Source organism: Gavialis gangeticus, unplaced genomic scaffold (assembly GCF_001723915.1).
Source record: "Gavialis gangeticus isolate Ggan-Ray unplaced genomic scaffold, GavGan_comp1, whole genome shotgun sequence".
Taxonomy (NCBI): domain Eukaryota; kingdom Metazoa; phylum Chordata; order Crocodylia; family Gavialidae; genus Gavialis; species Gavialis gangeticus.
Window position 1 is genome coordinate 4,628,545 of NW_017729017.1, and position 19,082 is coordinate 4,647,626.

Genomic DNA, 19,082 nt, shown 5'->3' on the forward strand with positions numbered 1-19,082 from the left:
AGTTCACTTCTAGCTCCACACCCTTAGGGTGCAAGCTAGGGACTGTCAGCTCAGGCTGAGCAGCCCAAGAGATAGGTGTTCCCAGGTTGGGGGTGTGGCCCAGGCAGCTACCAGTGACAGCTAAGCAGATTGCCAGGGGACTAGAGGCTGCCACGAGACTGGCAGGAGCCAGAGGCAGAAGGGAAGAAGTGCAGGGACTGAGAATGATTTCCAGAGCACTGAGGCAGGAAGGGATACAGAGAATTGGGTTGAATGCTGAGAGGGCTATCGCCTGTTGAGCTACCCTCGCAGATGTTAAGGCCCTGGACCCTACTTCAGCCCCATCCAAAATAAGAGGAATTGTGATGCTGCTCCCACCAACAGAACATGAGATTTACTGTACTGCAACAAGGAGCAAGCACTAAGAGATGGACAGGTTTCACGAAGACATTTATCAGCCACCTCCTTGCAACCCATATCTGTACATCCCTAGAATGGGAACCTGCCACAGCAGGTAACATTGAAGTCTCTGCACCAAGCGGAGCCTCATTCTGCTCTATGACAGCAACGTAATGCCAGTCATTTCAGTGGTAGAGACCAACCTCTGATCCTGAACTTCATCTACCGCTCTCCTTTGGTGCTATGTACTCAACTACACTCAGGATAATTTTAATTAGTACCTGGTATGGTGTCTTCTTCTGTGTCTTATACAGCAACTTACACAGCAAATGGCAATGGAGACCCAGTGGACAAATTACTATCCTTGGAGTCAGAAAACCTGGTGTGCATTCCTTTGCCTCACTATCCTTATATGCAAAATGAATTAATACTTACATTTCTTTGCAGGGCACTTGGAGAGGTCTGCTTGAAGGACAGCAGCTTAATGACCAGACACCAGCATTTTATAATTCCATTGTTCACATTTATTTATTATTTTAAAACACTGACAAAACCACATCACATCTGGAGTTGTTTTTTTTTTTAAAACCTCTGTATACTCAGGACACAAAGTTCCAGAATAGCTGCACTGCCTACGACGATCGTATCTTCGTCATGAAAACACAAAAAGAGGTGCAAATATTAAAAAACCCCCAAAAATAGAAACTTAAATGAGTGCAAAATGAATGAAAGTGCAAAAAAGTTTTGTTTTCATCAACACACTCCTTCCAAAAACCAATCCTCCTTCCCCCCACCCCCTCCCACTCCCCCTGAAACAGCAGCAAACTCCGAGCCCCAAAATAAAAGACACAAGGGCAGGATCAGGCACAGCTGAGCTGCAGCCTTCAACTAATTCCCTTTCCTTAGCACTGACAGATAAACCATCAGACCAAGAGACTGGGAAGTGAGGAGGAAGAGAAGAAAAGCCAGCCAAGGTGCAGCTTTAAAAGGCTCCCTCTTTTTGATTTCCTCCATTGCACTCATGCCCAAAGATTCTCCTTGGCAGGTGGAGGCTCTTCCAACCTCCTAGACAATTTGGATTTCCTTTCTTTTAAAAAAGTGCTTGCAATTGGTGCAGAAATCACTTGGCTCTCAACCAAAGTGCAGCAAGAGAGAGAGGACAACCCTGTACATTCCCCTGTGAGTCCCCAAGCTAGCTATTCACCACACTTTTACCAAAAGGCTGTCCCATCGTCTCTCCCCAGCAGACACAGTTTCATCACTCACACAAACCCACCATCTTCATTAATGGAGATGCCTCTGCTTTTGAGGATACATCTGTATATAAAGGGCTACCATGATCCAATCCCTACTGAAGGGAATGGAAAAACTTCAGCAGGCTTTGCATCAGGCTGTACGTGCAATGATGTGCCTGCTGCTGTCTCCAGGTAGGCAGAGGGAAAAGCCAAAGGCTCCGCAATAGGCAGGCTCTTACTGAAGAGAGCACTAGGCCTTCCTGCTTTTGCCTCCCATGGAACGAAGGGGAGACATCTACTGCTCCCTGTGCCATTCCCTGATGATGAGGGGAGAGAATATGTGGAAGAATGGAGATGTGGGAAGCAGACAAAGAGAAGAGATGGAGAATCTTATAAGCTGGCTCTCCTGACTGAATTTACCCAGCAGACAGTCTGGACCAGCAACTAAGAAATGTAGCTCATCTCTCACCTGGGAGCTCCAGGAATGAGTCATTTACTGGACTTTTTTGTACCTGGTGAAAGAATAAAAACACTGGGGGCTATGCAGTCCAACAGCCTTCCAGGCCTGGCCACTGGGATGCATGGGGATTCAGGAGCCCCCTGCCATGCTGGCCAAGCTGGCGCACACTACAGCAGCCCTATTGAGGCAGCAGAACATGTCACAACTAGTCAGCTGGCACCAGCACCCAATTATACCCTAGCTCAGGGCTTCAACATAGAAGGGGAAGTTGCTGTAGTCACTGGGGTGAATGACTGGCTAATTGTCTCACTTTCCCCAGAAGGCCCCCAAGCCCCCACTGCCACTAAGATCCCAAGTCCTACAAACACCTCTCAGCTTCTTCCAGGATGGGCAGAAATAAGCAGGGGAGAGCAGTGAGGGGCTTACATTCGAAAGCACTTTGGGCTTAAAATCTTTAAACAAGTGAGACATTTTAGCATCCTGCAAAAGGAGCCCTCCTGAATATAAGGCCAAACTAATTCCTGGTGCAGTGCTGTTAACTTTTTGGAATTATACCCATACCTATGGTGTTCCACCAAGGATGAGTTTCCACGTTAAGGACTGAGAATTTAATTAGGTGCTTTTGCTCGTAGAGAGAAAATGCTACAGTTCCATGGGAAGCCTACTATGAATTTCACCCCAACATGACAGTGGATTTTGGAGGTCATGTTATCATAAGACATGTTGCTGGTGTATGTGGTACGAGCTGTCATCCCTGTCCTGTGATTGGGGGCAGGAGAATGGGAAAGATTGATTCCCTTGAAGTGCCAACCTTGGGAATGCAAATGTTCCTAATGAGACAGCATGTTGATTTGGGACTGGGGCTGTGCTACTGACTCAAGCCCCTTCAGACTGGTCTCCAAGGTAGAGTTTACAAGGCTGGTGTGTAAAGGCAATTGGCTGCTCAGCCTCATGTTCCCCATGCTAATCTTTTCTTAGCCAATCACAAGAGACAGGAACATCAATGATTCAAAAACGTGTTTTGCAAATGTTGCCACAAGGAGTGTGTGTCACAGAGCTTTGAGGACAATTTGACCCACCTGGAATCTATTCTCATGTGTGGTCCTCAGTGCTCCTTGAGCTGGTGGGGTTGGGGGAGGAGGGTCTCATTGGTTCAGACAGGAGGAGCTCTTGGCACCACTGGCACTGATGCACTGCAGGGAGGGAAGAACTTATGGGGAGGACTTCACGATACTGAATATTATACCTGTTCTCATTCTTCCCCTGCTGAACGGTGGCATGAGGGAGGGCTCTCCTGCTCACCCATCTGATCGCTGCCCTATGGCCAGTTACCTTAGGAACAATACCCCAAAAAAATGATGTTGGGCACACTATGGATGGAGGAGATGATGTTGCTATCTCACACGCATGCACGCACACGCACGCACGCACGCACACACACACACACACACACACACACACAGAGGTGTGCACATTTTTGCACACATGCCCACAATGCTTTGGGTTTAGTTTGCTTGTTTTTTTTAAAGGAAAAGATAAGGTTACAAAGCTTTAACAGTAAATAGCCCTTGACCATCTACAGAACCTCTAATTCTCTCATCCAAACCAATTTAAAAGCTTCAGACCTTAAAGAACAGGAAAGAATTAGCCCAAGAGTTGAATGAACTCATGCCTGAGATAGCGAGTGGGAGATGAGAATGCTGTCATTAACACAAACACACACGCACACGACATCTCACTTCACATTTCCAGTGAGGCTCATCCTCCTGGCAAGCTTTCCCTTCTGGGAATTTCAGACCTAACAGTCCACCTGGAGGACCAAGACTGCACCCAGACTCCATGACTGGTGGGTGCACAGTTTGGTTCGTGTCCAGTATTATGCTGCAGTGAGGGGAGGGCACCACTCAAGGAAAACAGCACCCCATCACAGCCTGGGCAAGGTTTACGGCCAGAGCCCATAGGTGGCCGAATCCAGCAGTCTTAGCAGAGAGCATACCCACCAAGAAACGGTTTCACATGAGCCCAGGAATCCAGCTGCAAGGTGGATACGGTATCAGAGAACAGCTTGCTCAGCATCTCAGCACCAGAATAGCAGGCTTAATCCTGCTGCTTACATAGATGCACGTGTGGTGTTTCTAGCTCCTGGTCTCCTCAGTCTGGGCTCTAATTACACCCCAGCATCTCCCCTTCCTGGAATAGCCCCACAAGGAACCAGCCGTCCTATCCTTTGTTCTAGTTTCAAATGCAGAGCCTAAGTCAGACAGCTGACACTCCACTGCCATGTCCAGAGCACCTCTCTGGCATCCTCCCAGCACAACAAGGACTGGTTCTCCTTTCACAGGAAAAGGAATGTATTCACAAGGCAGGCTGAGGTGGAACTGATGAAAACAGGAGTCTCTTCCTGTCGTTCTCCTATAAACCCAGTGACTGAGTCCTGTGCAGGAATACAAAGAGCTGACCAGAAGACTCACAGTTATGAAGGATCATATTTGGAAATATCAAAAAGTAGTTCACAAGGAAAGTCCCACAGCTGAAAGGGCCAAGCAAGTATCCCACGGCCTCTCTTTTCCTTCCTTTCCTCCTATACAACAGCAGGCCAGGAGGCAGGCTCCTCTTTGGCTAAGGAGATTAATTTGGCACCATTCGCTGCAGATCAGATTGCATGCATGGAAGGATGGGTCCGGAGTCCAAATCTTCTCTCCTTCCATCTTGCTCCTCCCCACAAATGAATTCACTGCAGTGTTTGGACTAATGAAAATTAAAGGGCAGGGGAGCACAACCACTAAACCAGACCCAACCTCTTACAAAGAAAACCCAGAAATTGTTTTAAATCTCTCATGAATAACAAGTAGCAAACATTCCAATGGCAGGTCAAATGTGACCCTTAACAGTCAATAATAGAGAGAAAATGCTACATTTCCATGGGAAGCCTACCATGAATTTCACCCCAACATGACAGCGGATTTTGGAGGTCATGTTATCATATGACATGTTGCTGGTGTATGTGGTACGAGCTCTCATCCCTGTCCTCAAGTGATCGGGGGCAGGAGAATGGGAAAGATCGACTCCCTTGAAGTGCCAATCTTGGGAATGCAAATGTTCTTAATGAGACAGCATGTTGATCTGGGACTGGGGCTGTGCTACTGACTCAACCCTCTTCAGACTGGTCTCCAAGGAAAATTTTACAAGGCTGGTATGTAACAGCAATTGGCTGCTCAGCCTCATGCTCCCCATGCTAATCTTTTCTTAGCCAATCACAAGAGACAGGAACATCAATGATTCAAAAACGTGTTTTGCAAATGTTGCCGGGGGTGGGGGGGAGGTGTCACATAGCTTTGAGGACAACAATTTGACCCACCTGGAATCTATTTTACTTGGATGGGGAAGGGTCAGGGAAATAAAACGTCACTAGTGAGAGACATACATTTAAAAGTATGTGTGCAACTGGGTGGAAAGAGCTTCTCTGAGAGTCTGCAAAGTATTTTCTTACATAGCACATCATCACTCCCAACCAACGGAGAGGGTATGAATCAGCTGATGTTGTATCCCCAGAGCTGCACTGACCTGGTCAGTACACTTAGCTTTTACTTAAATTATAAGCACTCTGAGGCATAGGTCATCTTCCTGGTTGATGTTTGTACAGCACCTGGTACCTGAGATCTGGCCTGGGACTGGGGAATCCTGGCTGCTACTGAAACATAAACAGTAAATGCTGAAAATAAAACTAACCACAACAGCAAAGAGAAAAGCAGGTTGGGCAGTAATAGTGGGAATATAAGAGGAATTAAGAAGAAAAAGCAAATTGTCATCAGGATGGAGGTGAAACAGAATCAGGGGCAAAGCAAGGTTAGTGTCTAGGTTTGACAGGAGAATCACAAAAAAAACAGGAGAGAAAAAAACCCCAAAATGCAACAGTGAAAAGCTATTTGGGAAGTTTCCTAAAAAATAACACTAATACCTGACCCCATACACCAACACACACTGTTAAAAGGCTTTTCAATTGATAAGAAAAAAAACCACAACTCATCCCTTTCAGTGTGTGTGTGTGTGTGTGTGCGCGCGCGCGTGCGTGTGTGTGCGTGCGTGTGTGCGCGTGCGCACAGCAGCACCTAGGAAGATAGTTGTGTGAAGACTGGGAGTCTGCAGTGACAACTGATTTCTGATCTGCTTGAGCAGCAAAGCTACCCCAGCCCTCCCAACCACACCTTCTCATTAATTCCTCTAAGTACATGCATGTGTGTACAAACTCACACATGCACACACACATACACACACACTCAAAAAAGTCATCCAAAGACCAGGGTCAGTCAGCAGGGTGACGTACGCAGAACAGTAATCCACTCGGAAAGACGCATTCTGTTTTTTACGAGGGTCAGGAGAAAAGAGCTCTGGGTCTGCACTTGGACCCAGCATACAACTGGTGCTCCCCTACAAGGCAGGGAGCAGGATAATGCAGAGAGGAAGATGGAGCGGGATGGATTTACTGCAAGAGAGAAGATGAATCAGAGGGAAAGAGGGAGCAGGATTTTCCAGCCGCTGCAGCTGGGATGGTCTCTGCTCCAGTGGGATGGTTTGGCAGCTCCAGTGCTGAGGGTCCCGGCACTGCTGGGGCACGGTCACTTTAAGGTGTCATCGGCATTTTTGAACATGAGGATGGCGTTGTAAATCTTGAGCGCTGGGCCCAGCTTGACACTCATGATTTTGACAATATCAGCTTGTGTCAGCAGCAAGAACGCTTCCCCGTCGATCATCTACAGGAGAAAGGAAGTGGGGATGGGGTGTGTGTGTGTGGGGGTACGGGGAGGTCCAGCAGGCTCATCATGTTCATGGGAGGCCTATGCTGGGAGCTGCCCATTCCTTAAAGGGAAAACCCCCCGTACCACAGAGCTATGACAGCACCCAGGAGTGTACATTTAAACAAGAAGGAAGTCCTCCCTTCCAGTGGGAGACACAGACATGTGGGCATACCAAGGAAGGTGGCTCTCAGGCTATAAGCCCAAAATACAGCTAGCATACCTCCTTCTCAGTGCATGTGTCTGCCTGCTCCTAGACCTTCTCCCTCTCTAGACTTTGGCTGGTAAACAGCTTGTAAAGTATCTCTCATTGCCCATTTGCAACTCCAGTGTGAAGGCAGGTAAAAAACACAGGCCATTTACTAGACAGCCTTTCAGCACCCTGATCCCCTCCAGTCAGCCTGCCTCTGGCAGCTCTGCTCCAGTGTCAGAGCAGGGCTCTGCAGTGACTGTCTCTAGCAGCTGAAATGTGCTCCGAGGATGGACCAAAGTTCTCCTGATCACTGTGCTGCAAACAGAGCCCAACACCTGGCACTCAGTATGAGCACTGGTGTATAATACCCCAGAACAGAGGTCCAGAAGTGGAGTGCAGGCTCTAAATAGAACTATTGGAAATTGTAGGGAGGAGACTGATGCAGCCTTGAAGTAGCAGCATTAGGCCCAAAACAGCTCCACTTCTACCCTCCCACTAGCTCCTCAGAGCTCCTTGCCCTAAGCCCCATGTCAAGAGACAGAGCCCCCTCTCTTTGCTTATCTCTTCACTATTGGAACAAATCAGCTAGGTGTCTTATGAACCTGAGGGACAGGCATACAGAAATCAACATTCACTCTTAGTGGGTATCTGGCTGCAAGTGGGTGGGAGCTGCTGACCTCAAACCCTGGTCAGATGCTTTCAAGAGTGACTTGACTTACACTGGGATGCGGCCCAGAGGCTGGTGGAAAGGGCAATGTCCCAGCTGCCCATTCCTCCTCCTGCCTCTCACTGTAAAGGGGCTTCCTATGCCACCCTCACCTACCTACTTGTCCCCCTTCTCCTTACCTCATCCTTGAAGAGTTTGGCTTGGTCTTCGCAACCCGTCAGAGTCTGAACAAAGCTGAAGACCTTGGAACACACAAGCAGACAAAGGCACAAAGGTTACCCTACCTGAAACATCTCCCTGGAGCTGCCTTTTCAGGGTCTCAGGCTCCTTTCTTACTGCAAAAGTGTTTTATTGCCAATGGATAAAAGATGTCAGTGGGTCAGTACCTTGTAACACCCTAGTTGACTCAAAGCACTGTAATTTTCAGTGGCAGGGCTAAAGAAGTCACCCACATCCCAGAAATTCAGCATGAATGAGGCTTAGTTACACAGCAGTGAAAACTACCTCTCTCTCCTCTCCAGTATGGTTCTACAACAAGATGGCTAACAGGTGTTACTCCATGATTAACACACACCCTTTTTGGCACTGAAGACAAACCAAACAGAAGCATGCCGTGGAAGACCTCAGAGCTGTGCCATGGCCTGCTCCAGCCAACGTCAGCTGGATTCTGCAATGGCCGAGGGTACAAATGACACACAACCCTTCTTTTTTCTAATACATTTGAGTGCAAATGCTGTGCTGACCATAGAGGGGCAACAACCTCTCTACTGCCTCACAAATATGCCCACCGAATGATGGGATGGGGAACACTTGGCCTTAGATTTCAGAGCAGCATTCAAGGTGAGACAGTGTGGGCAAGAGAACAGCTAGGTGGGTAGGCGTTTGTGGCAGGTGTTACAAGAGGAGCTCAGACAGGGTGGGGAATGAGGAACATTTGGAACTGGACTCACCTCTTTCACTCCTGTCTTAGGTTTACGTTTTGATTTAAATTGTTGTTTACTAGAAAGGAGCTGATACCTTGGGAAATCTGTTGCAAAACAGATAACCACTGGCAAAGCCTTCAATCACCTGGGTCAAGCCTAGAGGGACCTGTTCAAGTCAGGTCAGAAGCCAGTAATTAGTGGGGTTATACTAGAAATGCTGACAGACCCTTTGAGGAGTGCTGAATGGTGCCCCTCGAGGTATGTCCACACAGCAAACAAGGTTGTGCCTGAAGCCTGGACAGGCAGACCTGGGCTAGTGTTCATTTGGCAAGCACAGGAAATAGGAGGAAGGATAACATGGACTTTAGCATGGGTTGACTGCCTAATACCTACCCAGGCTTTCCTTAGGGCTTGTACAGCCCCTGACAAAGTCTGTGATGCAGCATCTTCACCGCTATTGGTACTCACTAGCTATATCAAAGCTAGCTTGAGTGTGCCTACTTACAGTGCAGTCATGCCTTCCACAGAAGCAGAGGCCTGCCTTTGGCCTGTGATGGGTGGGGTGAGCTGTGGGTTTACACATCTAGAATCAGTGAGATAAATGGAGTGCAGAGCACTGGGAGAAACCCCAAAGGCTATGGAACTTGCACAGCTCCCACCCAGGGTAGCTGCACTTTCTCCAAACCCAAAGCATGACACAAAACTCAGCAGCTTTGGGATGAAGCACCACTTTGGACCTCTCTACCTTCCAAAGGACATCACTTACAGTGGATATGAGATGTTGGGGTGAGGAGGGTAGGCCCAGCCCCTTCCCATGATAACAGAAGTTAAGCAACTTGGTCAGAGACAGCATATCCTAAAGTAAAGCTATTCTTGCTAAGTCCTGAGTCCTTCATATTTTTATGAAGGTCACTGGGAATTGAGGGCGCTTGCCATCTTTTGGGAAGATCTCAGCCCATGGCACAATCAAGCTCCAGCATAGGGAGACTCCCTCAGTACTACAGGTGTACCAGGGACTGTGTGTTCTCTAAAGGAAGGATTTGGCACATGTGCTTTGGCATATCAGATCTTTATTTCTTTCAGGATTTTCTTTTTTTTATTAACCCTCCCTAAAAGCACCTTACCTCATCAATGGTCCACTTGGCCACCGTGGCTGCTGTGATGCCAGCTACCCCTGGCAGGAGTTTGCAGTGTTGTTCCCAGCAGAGAGACAGGGAGCGGTCTGGGTGAGCAGACAAGGCCGACATGAAGAGAGACTGGTGCATATTGTCAGCGGAAATAGCTGGCAATGAAATTCAAGGCATCAGGTGAGGTGAGGGGACAACGATATGCAACCTCACACTGCAGGCTCTGCTCTGCCTTGGAGAAGTCTTGAAGAGGGAGAGGGGCTGAGGGCAGACACTGGAGCGGTTCCAGGTATCACATATGTACGGTCTGTTCTGCGCTAACTACTGCTGAATAGACAGCATTCTTCTTGACAGCGCAACCTCAGCTAGGTCCTCCTGTCACAGGTGACAAGATTAAGATTTTTATTTTGATGGTATCCCTCTATAAATGACACAGATTGATGTTACTCCGCAGAAGGAGGAATGCTGTCTATTTACCAATGGCTAGAGCAAACCTAAGTCAGCCATTTAACTAGGTCATATCCCTTTCTTACAACACCAGTAGGTATCGATGGGTCACAAGCACATCTGTAAGGACATCACATCCATTTCCTTATTTGCATTCCAAATAATTAAATTAAGGTCTGATCTGTTTCTCACCACTGATGCTGTTCCTTTACCTTTTGTACTCACATGCAGCAGACTTGGGTTGTGAGGGCAAACTGACCAGTTTTACTGCATCAGTTCCTGGCTTACCTACCCCAATACCTACTGTGTTGAGGGTTTTGGTGCTTTGGGCTGAGGGGCATATTTATAACCAAAGAGACTGGTTCTACTGCAATTTTATATTGCTAATTATTCTGAAAATACTTCTGTTCACATTCTATTTTGCCAGTGCCCAACCAGACCAAAGCACTGTCTCTTCTTTTGTTTAATAATGCCTTTTCTCTGCTCCAGGAGATCTCGCTTGGTAATGATTATCCAGAAGTTAAATTATGTGATCTCATTTCACTAAGTCATAAGTCTAAAATTGCACTCCCAGGCACAGCCACAGTAAAACAACCACTTGCTCTGAAAGCTGCTATTGTCCCCTAGTGGCCAATCAGCAGCTCATTCAACTTGAAGTGATAACGAGCAACGCTTTTGGACTGTGGAAGCATCATTCTATTTACATAGCTCATGGCGATCAGAAACCTCCTTGGATATATAGTCTCTGGGACAAAGTCTGCTGTCTTCATAAGAGACAGGCAGAAAGAGAAGGAATGAAAGATCTAAATCAGGCACTTGCTCAAAGCTTCACACCAACCTGTTACTGTGACTGCCTAGGAGAAGGCACTGCCCTTTGCTCATGCAATGGAGGGGAAGTTATGGCCCCTTTAATTTCCAAGGTCAGACTAGGCAGTCACAGTGGCCATGTCCTCCAAGGCTAAGAATTTATGAAAACCATGCTTGAAAGGTTTGCTGCATTGGTGTGGGAAATCCAGGATTAAAAACATTAAATCCATTCAGGCTCCCCCCAAAGCTAGATCCCTCACTGGTGTGAGTCCATGTAGATATATAGTAGATCCACCAGTTGAGGATCTAGCCTTACATCTTCCTCTCTTGGGTCTTTTAGGTCCAATGCTGGAAGGTCGACTCAAGGCATACCTATAGGCTCAGCACAGGACCCTGCCCTGTCTCTGTGGCTGAGTCAGAGTGAATGCACTGTGTATGCAATGTCTGATAGACTGCCCTGCAGACCAATACCCTCCCTCAGTCATACAGATGGTAACTTCTCCACAAAGCTTTGCCAACATGTTTTGCTCACTCATCCAGCCAGGCAAGTAGGGCTCATTCTTTGGCTGCTCAACCAAGCCTGCCAACTATACTGGACTCCTCTCAGTGATCTCATTTCCCAATAGGAAATGAGCTGAAAGCCACCATTTGTTTTCCACAGGCCACCAAGCATCAGCTTTGGGGATTGCTCCTGATGGGCCAGGTCTGATCTAATGACAATGAAGTAAAAATCCTTCTATTCTCTTCCCAAGCCCTTGAGCTACCATGACACTCCCTCCATTTGTGAGAAGGCCACAGAGTAGGGAAAGATGCCTACTTTGGAAGTCTTCCTGCTGGATCTTCCGATATTTTGGAGGTCGTCCTCTGTAAAGAGACAAAAAAGAGTTTATTTCCAAATGCTCCAGGAGTTGTAGGAACCACCACAGTTCACTGACCACACCTTCTGTCAGCATAAGAGGAAGCAAAGCATCACAGCCTGATAGAGCTGCAACAGCATCCAACTGGGAGCTACAGGCCATCAATTTGATCCACAACACAGATCACAACCACATGAGCCAAATGACCAGCTCCATTTGCTGGGAGGACCATCACTGGTGCACCGTTCATACCCCAGCTGAGTGGGTTTAAGAGCTGTATAAATACAAAAGGTGGGACAATCTTAGCAAAAGAGCTTACCATTAAAATACATGAGACAGACAAACAGAAACAAAAGCCCAGGGAAGGCCCAAAGCCACGCAGCTGAGCCAGGACTAGAACCAACCACAGCAGGTGGCTCGTCTCTGTTGACCAGCCCCAGAAGAAGCCAGAGGAACACTCAGCCAGGGCCTCACAGGCACCACCACATTACCCTACCTCCCATGGTGCCGGGACTTTTTTCTCTGGGAGAAGCCAATCAGGTTCCTTTTGCGGGCAGAGGCCTCAGTGTCGGAGAGCTCAGCCTTCAGTCTGCCCTGGTTCTTCTCTGCCAAGGGGCACCCTGAGAGGCAGTAATGGGCCGTGAACCTCCCTGTCACATGTCCTGAGCCATCGCAACCTGGTGTTGGGCACTTCCTGGAGAACAGAGGGGAAATGCAATCAGGCTAGAGAGGGGCACTTACGTGAAGGCCAGCCCTAGAAAGGACATAAGGCACATACAGCACAGTTAGTAGCTGAGTGTTCAAACTGAAAGCCTCAACCCCAGCCAGTCGCATGGTGTCTGAGACTTGGCCTCTGGAAGGTCAGAAAGTTTATATGCTCTGGTTGTGCTGGTTAACTGGCAAGTCTCTCCAGCTGCATAAGCTGAAGAACACACCTTCACCTCATCAGTCAGCATCACGCTTAACAAGCCTGCTCCAGCCCCAGGGTTATCACACACTACAACGGTCATAGCCAAGGGGTTTAATGCCCCTCCATCCCCACATGCACTATCCCTACTATCAGACCCCAAAGCCAAGTGGACAAGGAGAAACGATGTCTTGTGGATCAGCTGTTAGCCAGTGACAGGAGCAAGGGACTGGAAGATCTGCCCTCATAATAAACCACAGCTCTTCTGCAAGTTTCTCAGTGCCCTGGTTCTAGCCCACTGGGCAGGGACTACACCACTGGGATGGGCTTACACCACTTCTTGTTCCACAGAAGCCTCTTAGAAGCTAAACAAGCGGACAAGAAGAGTCATTTCAGAAGGCTTAGCCTCACTAGCCCTTCAGTGACTGTTAGGTCCCACTGACTCCATCTCCCATTCACATCCACCACGGGTTTGGGGCTAACCCTTCTCCAGTCAGCCATACTGCTAGCCTGCCATGGCACATGTAACTGTAAAGCAGCATGCCGGACCACCTGGCTGCCACAAGAGGGGGATTCCTAGAACAGAGAGGCCCACCAGGATTTTCTGTGGCTCATGGGCTTCCAGCAGTAGAGAGGCAGGTATGTAACAGGGGTACCAGTCTGTGAGGGGTTAATTCCACACAAGCCACACATGCTCCCTGCAGCCAGAGCTCCAGCCTGCTCCTGTTTCTCCAGGCTCAAGGTGAGGAGAGTAAGAGCTGCTCTTGAGCTGGGTGGAATAGTCTCACCTAGGGATACCAGAAGAGATAAGTGAAGCTTCTGAACTGGATGGAAGAAACCTTGGTTCCTGGTTTCTACCCTTGCTGCAGAGCAATGCTATATGTACCTCCCCTAGGGCTCTTTGGGTAGCTGTGGGCCACACAGTGACACCTGCCTCGCCCCTGTGCCCAGGGTTGGGGGGGCGAGATAGAGAGCTCACCTGTGATGAAAGCTGTACTTAGAGCCCTTGGTGTGTGGGATACTCTTGCAACCCAAGGTTGGGCAAGCCCCATGGGCTGAGGAGGCTGGTTCCTTTGGCCCTAAACCGAAGGGGAAAAAGGAGAAGGGTGGTCAGGAGGTCAGAGCCATGACAAGACAGCTGCCAGGTCACCAATGGAGGAGAGAAGCACCAGTGTTCCCTAATCCCAGCCATGCCCAATCTCATACCCTTGGCCGACCCACTGATTTTGCAGTTAGCCCCCACCCTGTCCATCCAAGGTCTTTCCTGCTTCTGTGCCATGCTCTGCTGCAGGCACACAGCTAAGGGGGCCTTCAGTACTGCATGAGGCAGAAGAGGAACAATTGAACCCACCACTCGCAGTGCTGGCTGTGCAGTGCTGACTGCACTGAATAACCCTTTGGGCTCAAGGCTGCATTTTTGCCCCTCTTAAGGTGCTCACTGCCTTCTAGGGCAAATTCCCATGGCCAGCTGGCTCATAGCCAAGAGCAAGCAGACAGGATGGACACGGGAGCAAGGCACTGAGCAGGACACGCTATTTCAAGAGAGTCACCCTGCAGGCCATACCACACCCAAATGTTGGTCAATGTCATCATGTCCCAAGGACTCTAGCTTTCCTGATCTTTCAACAGCCTTTCCAGAAAGCACAAAGAAGGGGGCTATGGGGGAATCAAAGAGGAGAGTTTCTGCCTCTGGAAAAAGGAAATAAAACAGGTGGGAGTAGAGTTGGGTGTGCATCGGTCTATCTTTCATTGTAGCAACAGCCTAATTGTTGCTCTTGAAGGATATCTGGTTGGCTTCACTAGCTGTATTATGGATTCACACTGGATCTGGCACAATGACAAAACACACACTGACAGAAATGAGGCAGCTGTGGGCTACTGGAATTGAAGCTGGTGCTGGTTCCCATTGGGAGAGGTGCCCATTTGGACACTGAGTGGGTGAGGGGATACTTCTGCTCACAGCCAGCTCTGGTCTTATCACAAGGTAACTGCAGTCTTTGGACTGAGCAGCAGCAACAGCCCAGGAACTGTGTTATTGGCTCTAGTACCCAGTAAAGAGGGTTGTCCTGGGCAGGGGAAGCCAGTGCCAGCATTCAGGGAAGAAGGCCACAGGCCCAGCGCTGGTAGGAGAGGGCAGTGGTACTGCTGGCATTGGCGTTGCTACTTACTGAAAGGAGGCTGCAGCGGGTGCCCAGTTTTGGAGCACCACCCTACAGGATGAATGTCTGGGTGATCTGCATCAATCCAAAAATCATAGACATGGCTCCAGCCATCAAAATGGATCTGAGGAGACAAGGAGACATGTCAGTGCACACCTCAGGCTCTCTTACTGAGGAGTACTAAACCTACCTGATGGCAGGAAAGCAGAGCATCCCTGGGACGTGCCATGGTGAAATTGTTATGGTATCTACAACCCCAGTGGCATGGTTTTGAGCCTCACTCTGGACTCATTCCAAAGACAATCAAAGTTCACCACTGTAAATGGGCATCTGGTTATTCAGGCTGGGAAATCATAAGTAGCCAGTGTGATCACCCACATCACTTCCTTGCTTGCCACTGGCTACAAAATAGGGTGCTTCCCCATGTCAGCTGGATGGGCCACTATGCTAGGGTGGATCTTTGACTACAGGCCCCAAGTCCTGGAGCTGTATGGCAAGGTCAGAATCTCTGCTTTAATTTCTAGCCTTGTGGTTGAAAAGAGAATGATGAACAACGACTCTGTGTGATCAACACTTGCCTGGGCCTGCAAAGAACCTGAAACACCAGCTCCAAGAGGTGACAGTTGTCCACACTCACCTTAACCTCAACACTTACTGCTGCCCCCAGGAGGAGAGAGCCATATCCTGGAATGACATAAACCTCTCTGATTCCCTATGGGAGCATGTCCTCTCTCTCAAACACGCACTTACTTCTTCCACTGAAGCTATTCCCTTCCACGGCAAGAAGGGAGAAGCTGGAGGAGTGAGCTGGGGCACAGCACAGAAGCCAGAAACCCACCTTTATCCTGTAATCCTCCACATCTTCCACACTGGACACGCGAATGAGGGAGGGAGTCCTCCTGTCCACTGCCTCCAACTTCATGTTGACCAGAAAGCTGTGCGGTGGCCGCTGTGGACAGGAAACACAGTGGGTGAGATGGCAGCCCACTAGCAGACATGTCCTTCATGGTCAGTTTTTGCTATCGCTACCCACAATCCATCACTGCTTGTCAGACAGGCCTTACACATTCACTGTGAGGCTCTCAACTCCTTAAAGATCCACCTCTCAGCCATGGTTCCTTCTGACTTCAAAGGCCTCATCAGCTGAGTCAAGGGCGGACTCAGGACAGCGGGGAATGTCCCCTTGGAGCCCAGGGTCTGGATCTGCATGATGGGGGCTTGCTGGTTGGATACAACTAGCAATGCCACTGCTACCTGTTTGAAGGCATCTTTTAGTGTACCATGATTACTGTATTCCTTAGACTATAGGATACACTTTCTAAAACACTATTTTCTTCTAAAAATAGCATCTTAAAAAAAGAGCTAAAATACTTTGTATGCACTCCATAGAAGCACCTACACTTGCAAATGTGCTTTTACTGGATGTTTTATTTTCCTGTTCAATCAAGGGCCAGTAAACTTGATGCATTCAAGGATGTCTTATAGGAATATAATGTTTCCCACTGTCTCTGATCCCAACCAGCCAGGTTTCCCAGTGTCACACCCTGAAGCCAACTAGGAAAAAAATTCAACCGAGAGTTCCCACGTGCTTCCTAGGTGAGCAGCAGCACCCAGCAGTGATTGCACTGGCTGGGGATTATAAACGGGAGTGGTTTCTGTAGCTGTGGCCCAGCCTAGGGGGACGGGCTTATAAAGCACAGGCCTGGTTTCCATATAGGCACCTCAAATGAGAGTTTAAATCCAACATCCACCTACTTTAACATCCCATGCCTGCTTGGCAGAGGCTGCCTAGGGGACAGCTCACACCACAGGCCACTTTCAAGCCCTGCAGTGGCACTCACCACTTTAAAGGCCCAGGCTGGAACTGCAGATGCACCAGTCTCCTTTAAGTATTTTTCCCAGCTGAAGTTATCTGGGTCAGGATAGTCTACAAAGAAATGTGCAGATTTAGAAACTGCTCCAGATGGGAGTCTCAATTCTCTGCCTGCCCCTACCCATGGCACCAACACAGCATTCAATCTATGCCAAGGCTTCTGGAGCTACTTGTCCCTTTTACATCACAAAGGCAATGGTAGTGGAGAGGTATTAGCAAATAACACCAGTTTCAATATCTGGCACAGTTACTTTATTCCTTAACTTGCTGACTGGCCCAACAACCGATATGTTCACCTGAGACTACCACAACTATAGCCAAGGCAGGGCTATAGCTTTTAAAACTGCCTCCCCTTTCCCCCGACACAGGCCAGCAGGCCAAGGTCACTGCTGAATGCAGTTATACACCTGGCGTTTAATGTTTCCCTCTAGTGCAGTAGTTCTCAACCTTCTTAGACTCAAGACATGTCTCATTAGACTCTGTGCAACCCTTGGAAAATACTTCCCTTAGCATCTACTCATTTTTTAATTATGGAAACATACTACACCAATTCTTCTCCTGTAGATAACTCAGAAAGATCAAAACAGGCCAAAATGTTTTTGACTTGTGGATTTGTATTTGAAATCTTGGGTTTTATCTTGTAAATTGTGCAGGTGTTTGTACACCTAACAGTGCTAATATTATGCAACACCCTTAAAAGAAACTTGTGGCACCTCACAATGCTGTTACACCCTGGTTAAGAATCACGGCTTTAGTATAGTTATGCTTGTTGCAAGAAGTATTATAGTACTTCTTGCAACGGGAAACACCTGTTGAATTACACTAAAATCCTTAGCAAGAAGCTGGCTGCATTTCATATTGGATGACTGAAGAATAAAATAGGAGGGACTGTAGGTAGCTACAGCAAGGTCTTTCCTTTAAAAAAACCCAACAAATTAAACATTCCCACCCAGGCCACATCCTGGGACTTCTTCCTTGACTGATAACTGAAATATGTACCCTAAGTTGTGTATTTACCTTGAGGAGGTGTGAGGGGTTTTCCATGCTCCTGACACCAGCCAACTGGGTGGATATACGGACTGCTAGGGTCACACCTGAAATACATAACTGTACATTTGTATGGGATAGGCATACTCCATCATTCAGTGGAAGGACACAGGAGCAAGGGCAAGGGTTCTGCCATAATGAATGCTGCAGCTGAAGCACCACAGAAGAATGCTGGGCCCAGGCAGAATGAGCACTACACGTGTTGGGCTCCAAACTGCACCCCAAAAGTTGTCCAACATCTCTTTCAACTATATAGAGGTTCCAGTCAAAGATATCACCAAACATAGATGCCAATTTTTATTTTTGTCAGGGTGGTGGCTAAGATGTGCTGTGGCTGTACTCTGGCAGTGCTGCCTCCTTACCCTGGCAGCACTGCCAGAGCACAGCCAAGCAGAGCCCATGGTGGTGTGGAGGCAGATGCAGAATGTCTGCTGTGGGGTCAGAGCTCCCCACCCTCCTGCCCTCACCCCGGGAGCCCCACACCACTGTGACGAGGCACCCCCTGCCTACCCAGCAGCAGCAGAGGGCATGACTCTGTGCCACAGTCCCTGCTGCTGCTGCCAGGTGGGCAGAGAGAGCCTTGCCATGGCAGTGTGGGGCTCCCAGGAGGAAGGCAGTAGGGCAGGGAGCCCCAAGCCTGCATCTACCTCCATCCTCTGCAGAAATCTGGGGGGCATGTGCATCACACCCTCCCCAGGAGTCCGCCCAGTGGCGGGAAGCTGCCCCCTCCCCCTCCCCCTCTGCGATGAGCCACCTCTGGCTCTGTCCTGCTTCACACCCTGGCCCCAGCCCCATGCACTGCCCTGACTGGGCAGCACCCCTGGGCCCAGCCCCTGCCCCATTCCCTTCCTCACCATGGGGGCCTTGATCTGCTCCCCTCCACCCCCATAACTGCACACACTTGCATATGGTGCTCCCTGCATAGCACTCCCTGCAGCCCTTTGCAGGGGTCCACAGCAACCTGTGTTTGTCAGTCTTCAATTAGAGACTTCCCGAGGGGGGCCAGGGCCCTTGAGCCCCCATGTACTTGGTGCCCACGTCACCAAATAAACCCTCCTTCTGACGTATTCCCTGGATCACTGCAGCTACTACAGTGCTACAATGCTGCACTGAAACAATTGATTTTATAAGAAAATACAGTTACCTTTCCTTTTCTCTAGCCTAGAGGAAAAACAGAGCTCTCCATTGTGACAGGGGCCCTATCCTACA

At 48.7% G+C, this 19,082-nt stretch overlaps 1 protein-coding gene across 5 annotated transcripts in view; it reads right to left on the bottom strand.

The window, feature by feature from the left end:
* Positions 1-956: 956 nt before the first annotated feature.
* L3MBTL1 (l(3)mbt-like 1 (Drosophila)) overlaps positions 957-19,082 on the bottom strand; it is a 33,747-nt gene continuing 15,621 nt past the window's right edge. For 2 of the 5 annotated variants that reach the window (XM_019513039.1, XM_019513038.1), the window contains exons 14-23: positions 17,844-17,920; positions 16,795-16,880; positions 15,792-15,902; positions 14,963-15,077; positions 13,774-13,873; positions 12,384-12,581; positions 11,848-11,894; positions 9,774-9,931; positions 7,906-7,968; positions 3,076-6,824 (exon numbers count right to left, since the gene is read on the bottom strand). In XM_019513039.1, the coding sequence (XP_019368584.1) occupies positions 6,690-6,824; positions 7,906-7,968; positions 9,774-9,931; positions 11,848-11,894; positions 12,384-12,581; positions 13,774-13,873; positions 14,963-15,077; positions 15,792-15,902; positions 16,795-16,880; positions 17,844-17,920 (1,090 nt within the window). In that variant the 3' untranslated portion in view covers positions 3,076-6,689. Of the gene's footprint in view, positions 6,825-7,905; positions 7,969-9,773; positions 9,932-11,847; positions 11,895-12,383; positions 12,582-13,773; positions 13,874-14,962; positions 15,078-15,791; positions 15,903-16,794; positions 16,881-17,843; positions 17,921-19,082 lie in introns of all 5 variants that reach the window. The other 3 variants (XR_002096582.1, XM_019513041.1, XM_019513042.1) reach the window with 3 other exon arrangements.